Source organism: Protomyctophum parallelum, assembly GCF_964188405.1.
Source record: "Protomyctophum parallelum genome assembly, chromosome: 16".
In the NCBI taxonomy this organism is placed as follows: domain Eukaryota; kingdom Metazoa; phylum Chordata; class Actinopteri; order Myctophiformes; family Myctophidae; genus Protomyctophum; species Protomyctophum parallelum.
Genome location: NC_139711.1, coordinates 3,943,253 through 3,963,078, shown reverse-complemented (window position 1 = coordinate 3,963,078; position 19,826 = coordinate 3,943,253). Strand labels below are relative to the sequence as shown.

The following is a 19,826-nucleotide window of genomic DNA, read 5'->3' as shown; positions in this document are numbered from 1 at the left end:
CTCTCCTCTCCTCTCCTCTCCTCTCCTCTCCTCTCCTCTCCTCTCTGACCCGAGCAACCCTCAGCCGTGCACCTTTGTATTCCGTCCCTGTGTTGCATCACACATTATACAGCCAGGAACTGGAGGGTAATTAAACCAGAGGAACCCGCCAGCTCATCTGACTCGTCTTGTCCGTCAACCTGTCTATCTACATACCTGTCTGCCTGTTTCTGTCTGTCTGCCAGCCAGCCAGCCAGCGCTGTCGAGCTCTATTCATGTGCTGTTCATCTCTGGTTGAATGAAAGGCCTTAGGCCGTGTTGGGACCCATGAAAAAGTGCTTAGAAAATGAGTTTCGTTCCCATGTCAAGCGAACTACGCATTCAATGCATTTTTTCATAGATAATACCCTTCTAGACTTTGGGTAAAAAGTTCTACTCATAAAAACCTGCTGTTTTTTTTTTATAGCCATAAATGTATAAACAGTTTATAACCAAAAAACGAAAATCGTGTGCTGCTGTTTTTGCTTGTAAAATGTGTTTTTGGCAACACATTTTTTTTCTCAAATGTCAAATGCATATACATAACATCTGACATAAGTATTGGTGCCTTTAGTTTACTCATATGTGAATTTATATCATGAAATGTAGCATATTTGTTAAAGAATATGCTTCAACTTAAGTGTTTGCCACACAGTACAATGAAACCTACACAGTAAATTGTGCCAAGAGCTTATGTTTCATACATAGAAAATGTCTCAACCTAATGTGTAATGAAAGGTAGAAAAGAAAATCAGGGCACCTTGGACCAACATGGCAGAAAATCTATCAAAATGTTACCACGCCCCCTAAATTGGAATAATGCAAAGAAATGGACAAGACTAAAAATTAAAGTACTAGAGGTCAGAATTATTACAACATATGGTATGAAACATTTATTTATTTACAAGTTCCGCAAAGTGTCACAGCATCTGTCATTTGTACATCCAACCCCCCCCCCCCCAGGAAATATATGAAAATACAAAATAGCATACAAATGTCATCATCCCATGTACCTCTTTCTTCTGTTTCCTTTGACACATTTTCACAGTCCTGGCAGTGACATAAATCAGTGCAAGACAGTTTTGCAGACATACATGAACATCTTTCAGTCTCACATTTGCTTTTTTACAATTACAGTGGACTACCTGCAACACACTATCAGGGGCAGGATTTCTAGTCAGCCATGTTACTTTTAACTCCCCATCCTCCATGCCCCATCCACTGCCAATGGGTGAAGGAGCACACATCCTACTAGTCAGAGAACGTCTCATCACTGCTGCTTGGTAGTTTGCCCTTTTGCAATGTTGGTGGAGAGCATCACTTGTTGGGGGAATGGACAGTTCTGGCAAAGCTGATGATGCCGTACAGAATGATTTGTACCTTGCATCCTGAAACAAGTTCTGTGGCCCTTGTCTTTTAGACTGTGGATTGTGTTGAATGTAGGAGGTGCTTTCAATGTGTAAACTGACTTCGGCAGTGGCTGTCTGTCTGGTCTAGACATTGTTTCAACAACAGAACTTTGTAGCATAATGCCATTTGTATGGTGAGTAGTTCCACAACCTGACAGTGTCTCCTCCCCAAAATCAATGTTATCCCACACCAGTATGGTAGGTGCCTTCTTTGAGAACCCCTTAGGAATTTTGTCTCTGCCCTCTAGAAGTTGTAGTTGAGCTAGGCTAGTGTCTAGACTGACAACTGTGTTCCATGAAGCACAGTGTCCTAATCTATTCAGTAGTGACAGAACATTGGATGAACCTGTTAAATGGCGAACAGTTAGACCAAGACACAGTGACTTAGGCGTCTGCTTCCGACCTTTAGATGCACAATGTATTGACAAACAGATAAAACTTTTAGGTTTACATCTTCAGGAATATCAACATAACAGTCTAGTGTTGGTTCCTCTGTTGCACCTATAATCCAGGAAATTACATTGAATAGTTCAACTGGCACAACAGATTTTGCTTCAGAAACATTCAAATCCTCTGCTGTGGGAGGCCAAGGGCATTTCATACCGGGAGTTTCATTTACAAGTTCAATATCAGTCCTGCACTATACAGTGTCCTTGTGTGCTCTGTAGTTTGTCCAGATGTGTGTTCATTGTCACTTTCAGCTTGGCTTACCTCGTTGACTCAGTTGTGGTCGTGTCTGATGGATAGCCTGTCTAACAGTGTATCTGCTGATAATGTTTCAACAAAAACTAGTTCAGAGATGTTGCGTGTTGCAGCTGGGGGAAATCACGGGCCAACCGCCTTTTCAGTTTATCCTGCCTGCAAAATGAAAATATAGAAAAAGACGGGCACAAATGTATAAATAAAGGGATTTTTTCACAATGAGAAACAAATAAATTTAAACATAGTGTCATAGCCTTTCTTGTGAGCGAATAAATCAATAAAATTGAAACTTTTCAGTATGAAAGAGGTTCTTTTTTGTTTACTGAACTGTCAAGGACACAGTTACCTGTAGTCTGAAGCATCAATATCCTCATTCTTCTTAACAATGTCTATGAACTTCTTCCTTAGTTGGTTCATTTGCAGGATGACTCGTTCGCAGAATATGTTGTAGCTGGCAGCAAAGGGTTGTTAATTTCTGAAAACACACACACACACACACACACACACACACACACACAGACAAAAAAATACTTAACATGTGCAAAGGTGTCTGCTGTCAACATTGTATCTAAAGACAGCCAAAATACAGAGTATATATATAGTATCACACATTTACAATTCAAAATGTAGGTGAAATTTGTTTTTGTATCTTCTATCCATTATATGGTTATGTAATATAAAAATAACAGTGACCTGCCCCCTTGACCTCCATGCATTCCTAATAATGTAGTAATTCAATCAGCAGTGTTTCAGTCTCTGTTCTGTAGATAAACACTTTTATCAATGATAAGTATAATATAATATAATAATATATAAATGCACTACATCACAAGACCACCGCCTTTCTATCTGCAAACTTCCTTACCCAAAAAGACATGATATTCAACATATTCAACAGAGTGATCCCACAAAGCCTTGGCCTCAAACACAGCACATCAAAGACCTCTGATCTAATGGGAAAAATGATAGGTCTGTATGTAAATACCGGTAGCACAGTTATCGTCATAATCAATATTTCACAGTCCAAAACTGGCAATGCATTTTCCAGTCCAATGTTAACGTGTGTGTGTGTGTGTGTGTGTGTGTGTGTGTGTGTGTGAGAGAGAGAGAGAGAGAGAGAGAGGGAGGGTGGTCGCTTACCTGACAGACACTGTTTCTGCTTGTGAAAGCTTCTTCCGTTTTCCAAAACAGTAATATATTTGTCCACAAATGATGCAGATGGCTGGAAGGACATGGCCAGCAGAAGGGACGGGCAAACCTGTCCGAGAACGACGTTTCTTTCGGGGGGTTTCAGACGTGACTGTCCGAGGCAGCGTTCTCTCTTCCCCCTGCACCGTCTGTGTGCAGCGTTTCTCGGCCAAACACAATCGTCTTTTACAAATAAAGCGACAGTAACACGTGGCGTGAAACACAGCGTCCTCGTTAGAGTCCTTTGATTCCCTTTTACGCACTTTTCCCCGCTGTTTTGGTTTATTTTTCCCCTCTTGGCTGGTTGAACTGGTGGCCGCCATTGCTCTAATATTATTATGGGAAGGGAATAAAGCTGCTACGCGATTGGTCCACGTGACCAAAACAACACCACTCCCCTTGCACATATTATTACGCCTTGTAAGAAATAGTCCCGTTTTAATTCGCGGATTATAAAATAACTGCAGGGCGGGACGAGTAGAACTTTTTTTTTAGTACTTTCTACCTATAAATCTCTTTTATGGAGAAAAAATTGTGTAGTCCCCCTTCCGTGGGAACGGACCTGAACGAAAAGGGACCTCACCACACGGCCTACCTGGCCTCCTTGGGACATGCACCCCATCCATGCCTCTGCTGTGCTGCGGCGGTGCAGTGGATTAGCATTAAAGGGAAGAGGTGGACGGCGGCCCATTCATGCAGGAATGCATGAATGCATGTAGAGCTCAGGTCTTTTGTTCCCTTGGTATGTGTGCGGCCGGCGGGCTGTGTGATGGGGTCTTTTGGTATGTGTGCGGCCGGCGGGCTGTGTGATGGGGTCTTTGGTATGTGTGCGGCCCGGCGGGCTGTGTGATGGGGTCTTTGGTATGTGTGCGGCCGGCGGGCTGTGTGATGGGGTCTTTGGTATGTGTGCGGCCCGGCGGGCTGTGTGATGGGGTCTTTGGTATGTGTGCGGCCGGCGGGCTGTGTGATGGGGTCTTTGGTATGTGTGCGGCCGGCGGGCTGTGTGATGGGCTCTTTGGTATGTGTGCGGCCGGCGGGCTGTGTGATGGGGTCTTTGGTATGTGTGCGGCCCGGCGGGCTGTGTGATGGGGTCTTTGGTATATGTGTGCGGCCGGCGGGCTGTGTGATGGGGTCTTTGGTATATGTGTGCGGCCGGCGGGCTGTGTGATGGGGTCTTTGGTATGTGTGCGGCCGGCGGGCTGTGTGATGGGGTCTTTGGTATGTGTGCGGCCGGCGGGCTGTGTGATGGGGTCTTTGGTATGTGTGCGGCCGGCGGGCTGTGTGATGGGGTCTTTGGTATGTGTGCGCCCGGCGGGCTGTGTGATGGGGTCTTTGGTATGTGTGCGGCCGGCGGGCTGTGTGATGGGGTCTTTGGTATATGTGTGCGGCCGGCGGGCTGTGTGATGGGGTCTTTGGTATGTGTGCGGCCGGCGGGCTGTGTGATGGGGTCTTTTGTCCTCCTGGTACCTCAGCCTTCTCCCTTTTATTATTGGGCTATAGTAGTGGGCTGACTTTATTCTCTGCTGCCCCGTCATTCTGTTCCCCCGCTTTTTCTCACTGTACAGTTGGATTCAGTTCAGTTTTTTTTTGTCGTCGTGTGAGGTTTTTTTTTGTTGCCGACGCAACATTTCAAATGCACAACGATTATGCATCAGAGGACACCCGGAAAGAACGGCAGTATAGCCAATTAATTAATCATAAATGCATGCTATATTCTGTCTGTCTCTGTCTCTCTGTCTCTCTGTCTCTGTCTGTCTCTGTCTCTGTCTCTGTCTCTGTCTCTGTCTCTGTCTCTGTCTCTGTCTCTCTCTCTCTCTCTGTCTCTGTCTCTGTCTCTGTCTCTGTCTCTGTCTCTGTCTCTCTCTCTGTCTCTGTCTCTGTCTCTCTCTCTCTCTCTGTCTCTGTCTCTGTCTCTGTCTCTGTCTCTGTCTCTGTCTCTGTCTCTGTCTCTGTCTCTGTCTCTGTCTCTGTCTCTGTCTGTCTCTGTCTCTGTCTCTGTCTCTCTGTCTCTCTGTCTCTCTGTCTCTCTGTCTCTCTGTCTCTCTGTCTCTCTGTCTCTCTGTCTCTCTGTCTCTCTGTCTCTCTGTCTCTCTCTCTCTCTCTCTCTCTCTCTCTCTCTCTCTCTCCGTGCTTGTGTGACAGTACATGTGATATATGCGCTCCGGCCTCTGTGTGTGTGTGTGTGTGTGTGTGTGTGTGTGTGTGTGTGTGTGTGTGTGTGTGTGTGTGTGTGTGTGTGTGTGTGTGTGTGTGTGTGTGTGTGTGTGTGTGTGTGTGGCGTCTCGGTAATGGAGTGGTAAAGCTGGCAGGCATTATAGATTGAGCGCCAAGTGGCCATACGTCCATGAATCTGGCCCGCTAACCATCGCTCTGCCTTTGTGGCCGTATAACGATCGCCTCGCTCCCCTCCCCTGTCACCGTGTTTCCACCGTCTATAGTTTAGGGGGGCTAAAGGATATATCTCTCCATAAAGGGGACGCGACACAAAGAGGAGCGCCCGGCGAAGCCTCGCCTCCCCGTGCGCGAGCGCACAAAAGGAGATAAAGGAGGGGAGGGGAGGGGAGAGAAGAGAGGCAGCCAATGGCCATGAGTCAGAAAACCCTATTCTCTATACACACAAAAGACACAAACCTCACTCAGACATTATCTGTATGCCACAAGCTTGTGTGTGTGTGTGTGTGTGTGTGTGTGTGTGTGTGCGCACGCACGTCCCAGTGTGTCACACTCCTCCTGTCTTGTTAGCCCATTCTGACCTGAGATCAGATTCTAAAGACGTCTTCTACATCCTGACAGTTTTCTGAAAAAGCCACGTTTCTGTGTCAGTCGTCCTTTGATTTTTCAAAAATAGCAGACCTACAAGCTCGTAGCGCGCCACTCGGTGGCGCGCTATGAGCTTGTAGATCTGCTAATTTTTCAATAGCTAAAGCATAACATGATGGTAACACCAAAAGGGGTTCCCACCCAAATTGGGTTAGAGCATGCTAATACAGTCCATGACAAAAGGCTCCGGTATAATAGACAGCCTTCGGACAAAACACTTCCCGTTCTCCAGCAGTTCATCTTTGCTGCAGCGCAACGGCGGCGCCATGAGTTACCAGCCACCATCGGCGGTGGTGGTGGTGGCGTTCGTTCAGAGGCGGTGGGGGGGGGGGGGGGGGAGGAGCCGCACACATCATCCACTCATCTGTCATCTCAGACGCCTATTCAATTTGACTTCATTAGCGAGAACCACTGATCAAAGTGACGTTTAAGGACATCAGACCGGCCATTAATTGCCTCCGCCGGTGTTTAAATGGAGCTCCCTTGTCCACGTTAATAAAGGCGTGATTGATGAACTGAGTGCTATACCTAATAATGTCTCGCGTGTGTGCTGCGTTTCTAGTGTTTTTTTCTTCTGCAGCGGTGGTCACTCAAGTACTCAATACAATGCACTTGAGTCAAAGTAGATAGTAGTATAAAAGTATATACTCCTGGTCAAATATTACTCGACTGCACGTGAAAGTCGCTTAGTCCAGTATGTACTTAAAGGGTAAGACCACTTTTTTTTAGGTTTGGGTTGTGTAGTTACTTTGCCATGATGCAACTCCAAATGTGGACAAGAAATAAAAAATAACTGCTCCAGTGATTAGAAATTGATAATTCAAAATATGCTCCTCATTGACTTACATTGTATCTAAAACAGCTCTTTTCACTCTTTTAGTATGTAAACAAACACAAACAAAGTTGATTCAGACAATATAGAGCATCACCAAAACTCATGCTGTTTTATTTTTTCATAAAAATGTTTTCTTCCTGTTGATTTTACTATTTGAAGATCTGGATCCAGATCCACGGATCCAGTCCGGGTTTTCTTCCCAATAAAATGGACAAATCAACAGGAAGAAAACATTTTTATGAAAAAATACAATGTAAGTCAATGAGGAGCAAATTTTGAATTATCAATTTCTAATCACTGGAGCAGTTATTTTTTATTTCTTGTCCACATTTGGAGTTGCATCATGGCAAAGTAACTACACAACCCAAACCTTAAAAAAGTGGTCTTACCCTTTAAGGTAAAGTACTGGAGTGCTTGCTTTTGTTCCGTGTCCCTGCATTGCTGCATTATCAAATTGTTGCTATATTTGTTTGTTTATTTCATTCATAATGTAGTGGAGTCAAAAGGTGCAATATGAAATGTACCGGAGTGAAAGCCACACGAGCTTAAAACAAAACAATATCCTCAGTAAAGTACTCATTTGTTCTCTTCAAATAAAATGTTCTCCTTTATCCCATTCTGAACAGGAACCCATTTTGGTGTTGGCATCATGTTATTGCTTTAGCTATTGAAAAACAGCAGATCTACAAGCTCATAGCGCGCCACCGAGTGGCGCGCTATGAGCTTTGTAGGTCTGCTATTTTTGAAAGAACGACTGACATTTTTTTATAGAATCTGATCTCAGGTCATAATGGGTTTTAATCAGACCAGTGTGTGTCCAGTGGAAACCTCGTATGAATCTGATCTCAGGTCAGAATGGGTTATAAACCTCCTCCTCTCCCTTTTTGCAGAGAAGTGGGTGCGTGGGCGCGCCATCGACCGCGGCGAGGTGGACATGGGCGCGCAGCAGAGCCAGTCCATCCCGCCGGGCCTGTTCTGGAGGTTCCACATGGCGGTGCACCACCCCACCTACGTCAAGTTCAACCTGTCGCTCTCGCACAACGCCCTGCTGGGGGTCTACGGGCGCCGGAACGTACCGCCCACGCACACACAGGTATATATACCGCTGCTTTAAAGGTTTTATGACATTCATTTTCATTTATTTTTCTTTTTCTTTTTTCTTTTAGGTTTTATGACCTCAATTACACCCAAAAAACCTGAACTTTGAACATTCAGTGGATTTTCTGTGGTCTGAAGTTTTCTTTGGGGTTTGGAGCTACTTTTGAGCTACAATGAAAACAGGCAACACAGTGAAACAGTGACATCTGCTGGCAAATCCCATTGACATAAATGGGATTTGCAGTAAGTGATGTCACTTACTGCCGGCAAATCAGAGCACCTGTTTGAGCCAGAAAACCCCAGATCACAGAAAATCTACTGAATGTTAAAAGTTCATGTTTTTTGGGTGCAATTGAGATTAGAAAACCTAAAAAAAATAAGAACAATTCCAAAACCTTTTTTTTAATGTCACAATCCCTTTAATTGCACACGGCACGCAACTCTTTTTCTTTTTCTTTCTCTTCCCGTAGAAATGACGAGGCTTTCTAATAAGCCGTTTTTGCTTTATCTGATTGTCTCACATGGTGTCGTGTTGACCGTCGAGAGATGTTGGTCTAGATTGGAAGTTTCCCACAGTTATTTTTTTAATTTGGTTGTCATCTCAAATTTGATTCTGCAGCTTTGATGGCCTCATAGATTTGTTTAACAGCACTATCGTCAGTGTTAAATTACCAGTTTTTGTTTGTTTGTTTGTTTACAAATTATCTTTGTTCATTATCTTGGATTCGTGTTGTCTGTATCTTGTATCCAAGTTTTTCATAACAAAAGATTGGCGGTTCGACCCTGTAGTAACTCTGAGGAAGTGTTGCGGACCCCCCTGTTGAAGACCCATATTAAGTGGTTAATGCATTCCTTAAAGGGATAGTTCAGATTTTTAAGCTGTATGAAATACTTTCCATTAACATAGTGGTTGCAACTGTATTAATTGATTGCCCGAGTCCCGTGGTGGGAGTTCTGCTCTGGTTTTGTCAATATTAAGTAGTTCCGGTCATTTTGTGGGGGGCACTGGGGGCCACGCAGTACAAGCAAATTAATTCATCAAACTAACGTCATTTGTATTGTTGACCTATTTCCATCACATGGAACTATTTTTTGGGCGTAGTGATATGGACACAAAAAACATAGTTCCGTGTGATAGAGGGATCAAAAATGAACGAAAGTTGCGCTAATATTTTAGAAATAGGTCATCAATACAAATGACGTTATAGTTTTGTGGAATAATTTATTGTTACTGCGTGGCCCCCTGTGCCCCCCACAAAATGCCCGGAACCACTTCACGTTTCACCAAAACCAGAGCAGAACTCCCACCACGGGACTCGGGGGCAATCGATCAATACAGTCGCAAACCACTATGTTAACGGAAAGTATTTCACATACAGCTTAAAGGTATATTCAGTGTGGAGAGAAAGACTCAACGAGATGCACTAGTTCAAGGAGGTTCGAAGAAAGGGAGAGATGAGTAGAGAGAGAGAGAGAGAGAGAGAGAGAGAGAGAGAGAGAGGGGTTTTGGACAGACACTGTAACAGTGTGTTGTACTTGTGAAGGCCTGCTCGGTGCTATTAGCACGACGTGGGGCTTATCGAACCACCAGTCACCTTGGAGCTCCTTAACCCGTTCTGACCTGAGATCAGATTCTAAAAGTGTCTTAGATTTTTCAAAAATAGCAGACCTACAAGCTCGTATCGCGCCACTCGGTGGCGCGATATGAGCTTGTAGATCTGCTATTTTTCAATAGCTAAAGCATAACATGATGCTGACACCCGGTCAGAATGGGTTAAAGGCAGACGACTCAACAAATGCACTCTCCTGCTTTCTCTCTTTGCTCCGTTTGTGTGTTTAGTTTGGTCTGCAGACCAGGTCATTTCTCCATCACTGTTATATACTTTAGCATTGTCATACACGTATACACAATAAACATGCCGTATATACATTTTCTAAATGATTGTTTTGTATACAAGCTATATCAGCATCGCCCCGTCATTCATAGAAATCAATTAAATAACGTATTGTTGATGAATGGAAGAAGTCCATCCTGGTAAACACCCCAAAAATAAATATATATATATACAAGGATACTTATTATTATCATCCCTATACCGGATGTCCTGCATGGGCCCTCATCAAACCCTGTCACACTCAAGACACTTGACACTCCGCTGCCACCCTTAGATGTCCATATATGGAGCCTGACCTGTTCAGAGTTCTGACATTCCATATGTTGATCTGACCACATCGAACCCCGTACACTCAGGACACGCTCCATATATGGGCCATTCCAGCACCGAATTGGTTCAAATTGCAGTCCCACAATGACAAACGCATGTTAAAAAAACAACTTAGTGGGCCCGGACGGTTAGCTCAGCCATCTGGGCACCTATAGGCTGCTGAGCCAGCCTGACGGCGTATCGCGGGTTCGACTCCCAATTTCCTGTCAATCTGCTTTCAACCTATCAATAAAGCCCAAAAATATATATTTTTTCACTGTAGTAATGTCATATTATGGTCTAATTAATCACAATACATGAATTGAGATAATATAAAATTTAATATATAAAAAAAAACTTCCTTTATATGTCACTTCCTATTGGAAGGTGGCTGGCCCAACCTCTAACCCCTAAATTTCAATGCATGAAAGAGTACTTAAATGATTGTTGTCACTTTCCTAAATATGTTTTTTAATACCCCCCCCATTTGATTTATTTTATAGGGAAGTAGAAATAATGAAATTGATTTTGTAGATTTATTTTAAATTAAAAAAACTTGTTTTCATGTCACTACCGTGGTTTAAAGGGACACTTCACCCTTTTTTGCAAAAAAAAAAGTCCTTCCTGGACTACAATTCCCATAATACTTTGGTGCACTGCTCCTCCTTGTGGATAGGGCAGGTCTGTCTTACTGAGACCACATGTAGTCCATTAAGGAAGTGATCCCAGTGTCCATGACATCAGAGACACTGGGCTCACTGCTACAATCTAAAATATCTAAAACCACATATTACACACATAAAGACCCCCAGGAAAGTGTTCTAAAGCTCCTAAATGTCATTAACATATATATATTTAGCAAAAAGGGTGAAGTGTCCCTTTAAGCCACACCCCCACACTCTTCACCAAGAAGTGACCTAGACTTCATGTTTTAAGAAGTGTATACCGAAACACATCATTTCTCATAAACTATAAACTATCTTGTTTTTTCTGCTAAATGTTATGTTTCTATCCATGTACATCAGTTCAAAGCTGTTTTTCTTAGCCATGTTCTGCCTAGCATTGTAGAGTCAAGCTAAAAACTAGATAAAATTGTCACTACCGAAACAATTAGTCACTAATTAGTCACATTGTTTCGGTAGTGACAAAATTGGATGTTTATGCTTTTTTACTTAATTCTGATTTCTATTTCATCATGTCGGAATAAACAACTAAAGTGAAAGTAAAAAAAAAAAGTCTGGTGTCTGTGCTGTCCTCCGTTCATAGTTTGACTTTGTGAAGCCTTTGTGTTTCAAGCATTTCGTTATACTTTAGCTATTGGAAAATAGCAGATCTACAAGCTCATAGCGCTACGAGCTTGTAGGTCTGCTAAATCGACTGACATAGAAACATAGCTTTTTCAGAAAACCGTCAGGATGTTAGAAGATTTTTTTTTTATCTAAATTGAAAGTAAAAAAAGTCTGGTGTCTGTGCTGTCCTCCTCCTCCGTTCGTTCACAGTTTGACTTTGTGAAGCTGCTGGATGGAAAGGCCCTGCCCAGGTCTCTGGCCGATCCCGTCTCTGGGAACGCCAATAAGCCTCCCAAAGGCCTGCTGCTGAGCGTCCTGCAGGAGACGGGCTTCATCGAGTACATGGACCCCGGGACCTGGCACCTGGCCCTCTACAACGACGGACGCAACCTGGAGCTGGTGCTGCTCCACAGCACGCCCATAGGTGAGGAGGGTTACTGCAGCTGTTGTGCAAATTATTTCTTTTCTCTTCCCTTTTTCATTTCGAAAAATATCCTATAGCCTCATGGCTCCCCCAGCAGCAAATTTCTATTTTAGTTTTTTAGTCATAGTCTCTTGAATAGTTTTCACTTATTTTTAGTCCCATTTTAAAGTCACCTGGAATGTTCTAGTGTTTAGTCTAGTTTTAGTCGACTAAATGCCATATGATTTTAGTCGGCTAAATCTGCAGTTGATTTAGTCGACTGAAATGTGTTTTGACAGGCCTTGATGTCGTTGTAATGACATATCTTTTGCACTTTGGTTGCATGCTGAAAATAGCAGATCTACAATCTCACAACGCGTCGCAGCGCGACGCGTTGTGAGATTGTAGATCTGCTACAAGCATCTGCTACAGCATAAAACTGGATCTCTCGTCCACTAGTCCCTTCCTAACATTTCAGTCTAGTTTTTATTTGTTGACGAAATTGCCAGTATATTTAGTCTTAGTTTTAGTCATCATAGATTCGTTTTTATTTAGTTTTAGTCAGTGAAAAAAGGTAGTCGACGGACATTTTCCGTCTTAGTTTTAGTCGACGGAAACAACACTGGTAGGTTTACTGCAGCTGTTGTGCAAATTATTATCATCTTTCCTTTCTCGTCCCTTTTTCTTTCGAAAAATATCCTAGCCTCATGGCTCCATAGCCCTGAATCGCTATACCCACCACGCCCATTAAAGATTCTGGTGGATTCAGGTCTGGTGACGCTGCTACGGTGTGGTCAGTTTGCATCGGAAATCTGACGCAGTGGCATGATCATAGCGGCCATCGGCGCCGTCACGCGATGACGTCAAACAACAAACTGTAATTTTCTTAAACTGCCAATAAAGTATTCTATCTATCTATCTAAACACAGCCCACACTGTGGCAACTTGCGACCATATACCGATCTGGCTATTCAATCGCCCTATGGTAAGGACAGGTTTTTAGAAAGATCATCGTCCGACATATTTTACCGTGTTTGTTTACATGCCAGTATAGCGCTAGTTGACTGCGTTTTGTATGGTCAGCAACCGGGTTAGCCATAGCCACATGATTGACAACAACAACGCCATCTTGCTTTCCTACTATTTTGATTGGTTGGTATGAACCAATAGGCAGAAGACTGCCGCTTTGGGAATGGGCTTTCAGTCTGAATAATGAAGTGAAACGAAATGGAAATGTGTGTGTCAGGTTCAAAATATCTTGGGTATATCGGCGATATCCATCTATCCGTCTATCTATCCATCTATCACAAAGTCACAATAAATGTGGAAGGGGTGATTAAAACAATAGTTGCATAGTTTTTGCATGTTTTTGTCCATAAACTAGTACGTGCTGTGAGAGGTGTGAGATAACACATGCTATATATATATATATATATATATATATATATATATGGCTTTATTGATAGTATCAAGTGGAGACTGACAGGAGAGAGAGAAGGGGAGAGACGCGTAGCAAAGGTCGTCATGAATGGGACTCATCAGGCCAGAGACTGTGGCATGCTCCTCGACCAACATTTAAAAAAAGAATAATAATAATAAAACACAATATTTGAAAGCTTACAATGTGGACTTTGATAACATAAAATGACCTTGCCCTACACTTGCAGCCCATTCCATCACACCCTGTCACAATGTTGGCTGCAGCTCTAGTTGTGTTATATATCACCGTATCAAGCATCAAGAACCAATCAAGAATCAAGAGGTCTTTGTTTGGTTATTCGCTCATACTGTACACACGGCATGGTCCACAAAACCGCGCTAACCCCAGCAAGTACAGTACACAACCTGATAACTATGAATCATAATTGGAATGTAATAAAAATAGAATCAAATTGAATAAATCAAGAGAACATAAAAAAATAAGGTTTCATAAAATAAAAAAAGTAAAGACGCCCACTCTAAACACTATTTAAAACTCTATTAGGAGCAAAGTGCAAATGGGGAATGTACGGAATGAGCGGGGGAGTGTAATATAATGCATGGCAAAGTAACTTATGTGCACTTGCCCGTTGGCCATTCTTTCAATGCTTAACCCATTCTGACCTGAGATCAGATTCTAAAAAATGTCTTCTACATCCTGACAGCTTTCTGAAAAAGCTATGTTTCTATGTCAGTGGTTCTTCCATTTAAAAATCACACCTGTGTGAACCGAGTGGTGCAACAACCCCTCTCAGCCCCCCCTCCTCTCTCTCTCTCTCTCTCTCTCTCTCTCTCATATTAGCAGGCAACAGTCTGTCAGCACTGTCTCTATCTCTCTGTTTCTGCATGGCACAACAGCGCCCCTACTGGTATTCAGTATTTGATGCTCATGTCACATAGGTGAACACAGGTACACGGACATTGCTGGTTGTAGGAGTGGTTGCACCACTCAAAAAAAACATAGCAGACCTACAAGCTCATAGCGCGCCACCGAGTGGCGCGCTATGAGCTTGTAGGTCTGCTATGTAGATCTGCTATTTTTCAATAGCTAAAGCATAACGTAATGCTAACACCAAAAGGGGTTCCCGCCCAAAATGGCTTAACGGACTGTTGAACCTGCCAGGAGGATTATCGTCATGCTTATTGCATGCTTCTCTAATGGAAGCATTAAGTACAGCTGTGAAGTCTCAATTAAAAAAACGTAAGCATTTATGAAGTTGGGCACAGACAGTACAGCATTCCCAAATCAATGGGCGCAAGTTATTTCTGAGTAGATGAATTACTTCATACGTGTTTTTTTTTTTTTTTTTTTAAGTAAATTTTATTCAAAGAGTGAGATATGCAAATTTTACAGACAGAGAATATGACTCTTTGGGGTTTTTTTTACATTTTCTCCCACAACTCCCCTCCCAGTCATCCCCACCCACCATCCCTCCCCACGAGGCCAGACATACAAACAACATATAAACACAGGTATAAAAGCAATGGGTTAAGTACAAAACAACACACATAACAAACAATATATACACAGGTATAAAATCAATAGGTAGACAAGACAATTTCAAATGGGGGGTAAAAATAACATTAACAATAACACAAATGGGTAAATCAAATAAAACAAAGTAATGTTAAAAATAAAAAATAAAAAACACAAGAAAAATAAAAGCTTAATTGGCTCATTTCTCGACTCTCATGTGTAATGATTTCCGATGTATTATTATGTTATAAATATACACTGCACCAATAGAGATCCGCACACCCACACCACGTGTCTTCAGTCAGGTGAAAGTGATTCTAAACTGCTTACATACGATATTAAAGGTTGCCAATGGTTGTAAAATTTGTCAGAGGACCCTCGAATTGTGAATTTGATCTTTTCAAGTTGCAGAAAGGACATAACATCAATCAACCATGATTTAGCCGAGGGAGGGGACTTAGCCTTCCACTGTAGAAGTATCCTCCTGCGGGCGATTAATGAGGCGAAGGCAATAACATTAAGTTGCTTTCTGGGTAAAACTACATCCTCCTCCGGGATTCCAAAAATTGCAATTTGGGGGCAAGGCAAAATGGTTGTCTCCAGCACTTCAGAAATTATGTCAAAGAAAGATTTCCAGAATGGGATCAATTTGGGGCAAGACCAGAACATGTGGGACAGATTCCCTGGTGATTGTGAGCATCTATCGCAACTATCCGTCATGCCCGGATATATTTTAGATAACCTTGCTTTACTGTAATGGGTTCTGTGGAGAACTTTAAACTGAATGAGGCTAAGCCTAGCACAGGAAGAAGAAGAATTAACCCTCTCCGTTGCCTGCTCCCACCACTCATCTGAAAATGCGATCTCCAATTCGGCCTCCCAGCCTGCCCTGATCTTATCCAAACCCGGGTCTCTGCGGGGGATAGTCTCATAGAGACAAGAAACAACACCTCTAGCTAGGCTTGCTGCAGGCATAAAGACCTCCACACCCGACCGCATAGGTAACTGCGGGAATGTTGGAGAGTGGGTTTTAACAAAGTGTCGAACCTGAAAATATCTAAACCGGTCAGATTGTCGCAGGTCATAAGTTGCACACAAATCTCCGAATTCTGCAAATTGGCCATCTATATACAAGTCTCGGAAGTAAATCAGACCTTCTCTTCCCCATGCAGCAAACCCAGAGTCCATTTTAGCAGGTAAAAAAAGATGATTATTGCAGATGGGTGCTGACATGGTGAGCAATGACCAACCAAACTCCTTCCTAATCTGTCCCCAAACCTTAAGTGTTGAGACAACAATCAGGTTTGTACTGTATTTTGACGGCACAAAAGGTACAGGGCTACACACCAATGCTTCAAGCGAGGACGAAATGCAAGAACCATTTTGTGAATGTTAGCAGCCCAATAGTAATACCTGAAGTTTGGGAGGCTCAGTCCACCCTCAGCTCTAATTCTCTGCAGTAAAGGCAATCTGATTCTTGGGGTTTTACCTTCCCAAATAAAGGATGAAATCATAGAGTCTAATTTAGTAAAAAACGATTTTGGGAGGAATATTGGGAGACATTGGAAAAGATACAAGTACCTAGGTAATATGTTCATTTTAACAGTCTGTACTCTGCCAGCCAGGGAAAGAGGCAGAGCATTCCACCTCTGGAGGTCAGCCTTGACCCTGGCTGTCAATGCAGTGAAATTTTGTTCAAGAATAGAGCCAAAAGACTGGGTTATATTTATACCCAAATATTTGAAGCCATTGTTTGCCACATGGAAAGATTGGAGAGACTGGGAAACATCACGGGCCAGTTCATTAATCGGGAAACACTCACTTTTTTGTAAATTTAGTTTGTAACCAGAGAAGCTTCCAAATGTGTCAAGAAGGGATAAAATGTGTGGAATACTGGGAACAGGGTCAGATATGTAGAGTAACAGGTCGTCCGCATAGAGGGACACTCTGTGCTCAATACCCCCTCTCCTCACCCCAGAAAACAGAGTTTCAGCTTTTAACGCAATGGACAATGGCTCAATGGCAGCGGCAAACAGCAAAGGGGATAAGGGGCATCCCTGGCATGTCCCACGTGTGAGTGGAAAAAATGTTGATCGACAGTTGTTTGTTGCGACACAGGCCTGCGGGTTAGTGTAAAGCAAGCGTATCCATGACAGGATCCTTTCCCCAAAGCCAAACCTCTCTAGAGTGAGGAACAAGTACCTTAATTCTACCCTGTCAAAGGCCTTTTCCGCGTCCAGTGAGATTACCACTTCCGGTTCGATCTCTGAACTAGGGGAGTTGACGATGCTCAGTAGTCTACGGACATTAGCAAAAGAGTGGCGATTTTTTATGAAGCCCGTCTGATCTTCAGATATTACCGTGGGAAGAACCGTTTCCAGTCTACCCGCTAGCACTTTAGCCAATATTTTTACATCCACATTGAGAAGTGAAATTGGACGATACGAAGAGCAGCAAGTGGGATCTTTATCCTTTTTAAGAAGTAGAGAAATGGATGCCTGTGTAAGGGTCGGTGGTAGCACACCCTCTTGTAACGAGTCCTCAAACATTTCTAGGAGCAGAGGAGCCAGCTGGTCTGTGAATTTCTTAAAAAATTCTACCGAAAAGCCGTCAGGGCCCGGAGACTTTCCACTTTGCATCAGCCGGATAGCTGATATAATCTCTCCAAGCGCCAGGGGTCGATCTAGACCACGACAATCCTCTGAGGAAATCTTGGGAATAGTTTGTTTTGAGAAAAACTCTAGCATAGTCGAGTTGTCCTCCGGCGCCTGGGACGTATAGAGTTGGGAGTAAAATGTCTTAAAAGTGTCATTTATTAATTTGGGATCTGTAGTCAGTGATTCTGAACTGTCACGAATCTGGGAAATTGATTGTGAGGCCGATCTACTCTTTAACTGGTGGGCGAGAAGACGCCCCGCTTTGTCCCCATGCTCATACAAAGTACCACGAGATCTGAGGAGAAGCCGCTCTGCATCCCTAGTTGTTAAAAGGTTGTATTCTGTCTGGTACGCAACTCTGTCCTTGTAAAGCTCAGGGGTCGGACCAATGGCATAATGATAGTCAATATCAGTGATAAGAGCTAACAGTTCTCTTTGTCTAACGAGACGAAGCTTGTTGGCATGTGCCGTATACGAAATGATTACTCCCCTGATATTTGCCTTTAATGTCTCCCATAGTAATGAGGGTGAAGTTTCACTGTTCTTGTTAGTCATAAGGAAGACGTCTATAGCTTGTGAGATAGTACTGCAAAACTCATCATACGAGAGTAGAGAAACATCCAACCTCCAAACCCGAGCCTCCTTGGGCCTAGACCTAAAGGTTAGCTGCTCAAAACGTTGTGCAATCGTCTCGGCATTTGTTTCGAGACTCCTTATGCTCTTGCCTTGGTCGACCACAGTGGCTTTCATACTGTCTATTTTCTTCTCCAGGGTGGTAAACGCTGCTTTAATGTCCCCCGCGAGTGCTTCTCTTTGTTGGTCTTGGCTAGCCTCTAGCAATGCAGCCATTTGGGCCATAGTCACAGGGCCCGAAATGGCGGCTGTGTTGTCGTCGTCACTCGCCGGCTTCTCACTCACGTTGGGGTGTTTGTTTCTCCTCTTCCCCGTTCCCGACATGTCGGCTATGTTAGAGGCTTCGATTTACTCACGAAAAAATAACTTTTGATGAGCGATATATAGGCTAAAATAGGATAATAAACTGTGTTTGATGGGAGCGGTGAAATGTGCGTCTTACTCCGACATCCTGCGCATGCGCTCTCCTCTTCATACGTGTTTAATTTCCTTTGCTTCATTGTTTTTTCTTGGGGTGAAATACATTCAGTGAATAAAGTTTGATGTACCATTTTGATGATTATAGGGTTTTTAGAAGAGAGGGAAACATTGTTTGCCATTTAACCACATTAACCCTGGCATTTTGGATTTGGATCATTTTGATCGTTAAAGGTGAAAGGTTTCACACCAAAAAAAAAACAATATTAAAAAGGGAATTTTCGACATTTTGGAAAAGCATAAAACAAGGCCTTTTATGTGGTTATGTTCAGAAGTTGATATCCAAGCAGTCCTTTTTACCCCAAAAGTGTCAATGTCAGTGTTTCTCTGCTGTCTGCTCTTCTCTGTTTTTGAAGCCGCTCGACAGGAACGTCAGCACTTTTCATATTTTCTATAGGATCTTCCTTTGTTTTTGCCGATGTCGAGGTCGCCGTGTCTGTCTGTTATGTTGTCCTCTCTCGTACAGGACGGATTTGAACAGGACTTTGTTTTGAAACTCTGACAACTTTTTATGAAGCCCATACTGTATATGTCTGATGCTGTGGGTGCTTATACAGTATACGTAAAGTAATGATATTCCTTGGGAGGTGTATAGCCTGAAAACTGTTGTGGGTTTTCTTGCATTGTTCTATAACCACTTTAGCTGTGACACGTTGTGAGCTTGTAGATTTGGCTATTTGTCATATATATATATATATATGTTTTTTATGTTTTATAAGGACATTCTCAAAATGGGATGCCAGGTTGAAAGCGGTTAATGCTATGTTTAACCCATTCTGAACGGGCACCCATTTTGGTGTTGGCATCATGTTATGCTTTAGCTATTGAAAAATAGCAGATCTACAAGCTCATATCGCGCCACCGAGTGGCGCGATATGAGCTTGTAGATCTGCTATTTTTGAAAAATCGAAGACACTTTTAGAATCTGATCTCAGGTCAGAATGGGTTAACCCATTTTTGGGTCCGGGAACCCCTTTTGGTGTTTCAAGCATTCTGTTATACTTTAGCTATTGGAAAATAACAGACCTACAAGCTCATACGAGCTTGTAGGTCTGCTATTTTTTAGAAAAACGACTGACATAGAAACATAGCTTTTTTCAGAAAACTGTCAGGATGTGTAGAAGATATTTTTTTAGA

At 42.9% G+C, this 19,826-nt stretch overlaps 1 protein-coding gene across 1 annotated transcript in view; it reads left to right on the top strand.

The window, feature by feature from the left end:
• The window catches only part of tenm1 (teneurin transmembrane protein 1), a gene marked incomplete at both ends in the record, with an annotated part of 340,279 nt that overhangs the window by 109,263 nt on the left and 211,190 nt on the right, over positions 1-19,826 (top strand). Inside the window, 2 exon segments of the mRNA XM_083785749.1 lie at positions 7,863-8,065; positions 11,774-11,987. Coding sequence (XP_083641875.1) covers positions 7,863-8,065; positions 11,774-11,987 — 417 coding nt within the window.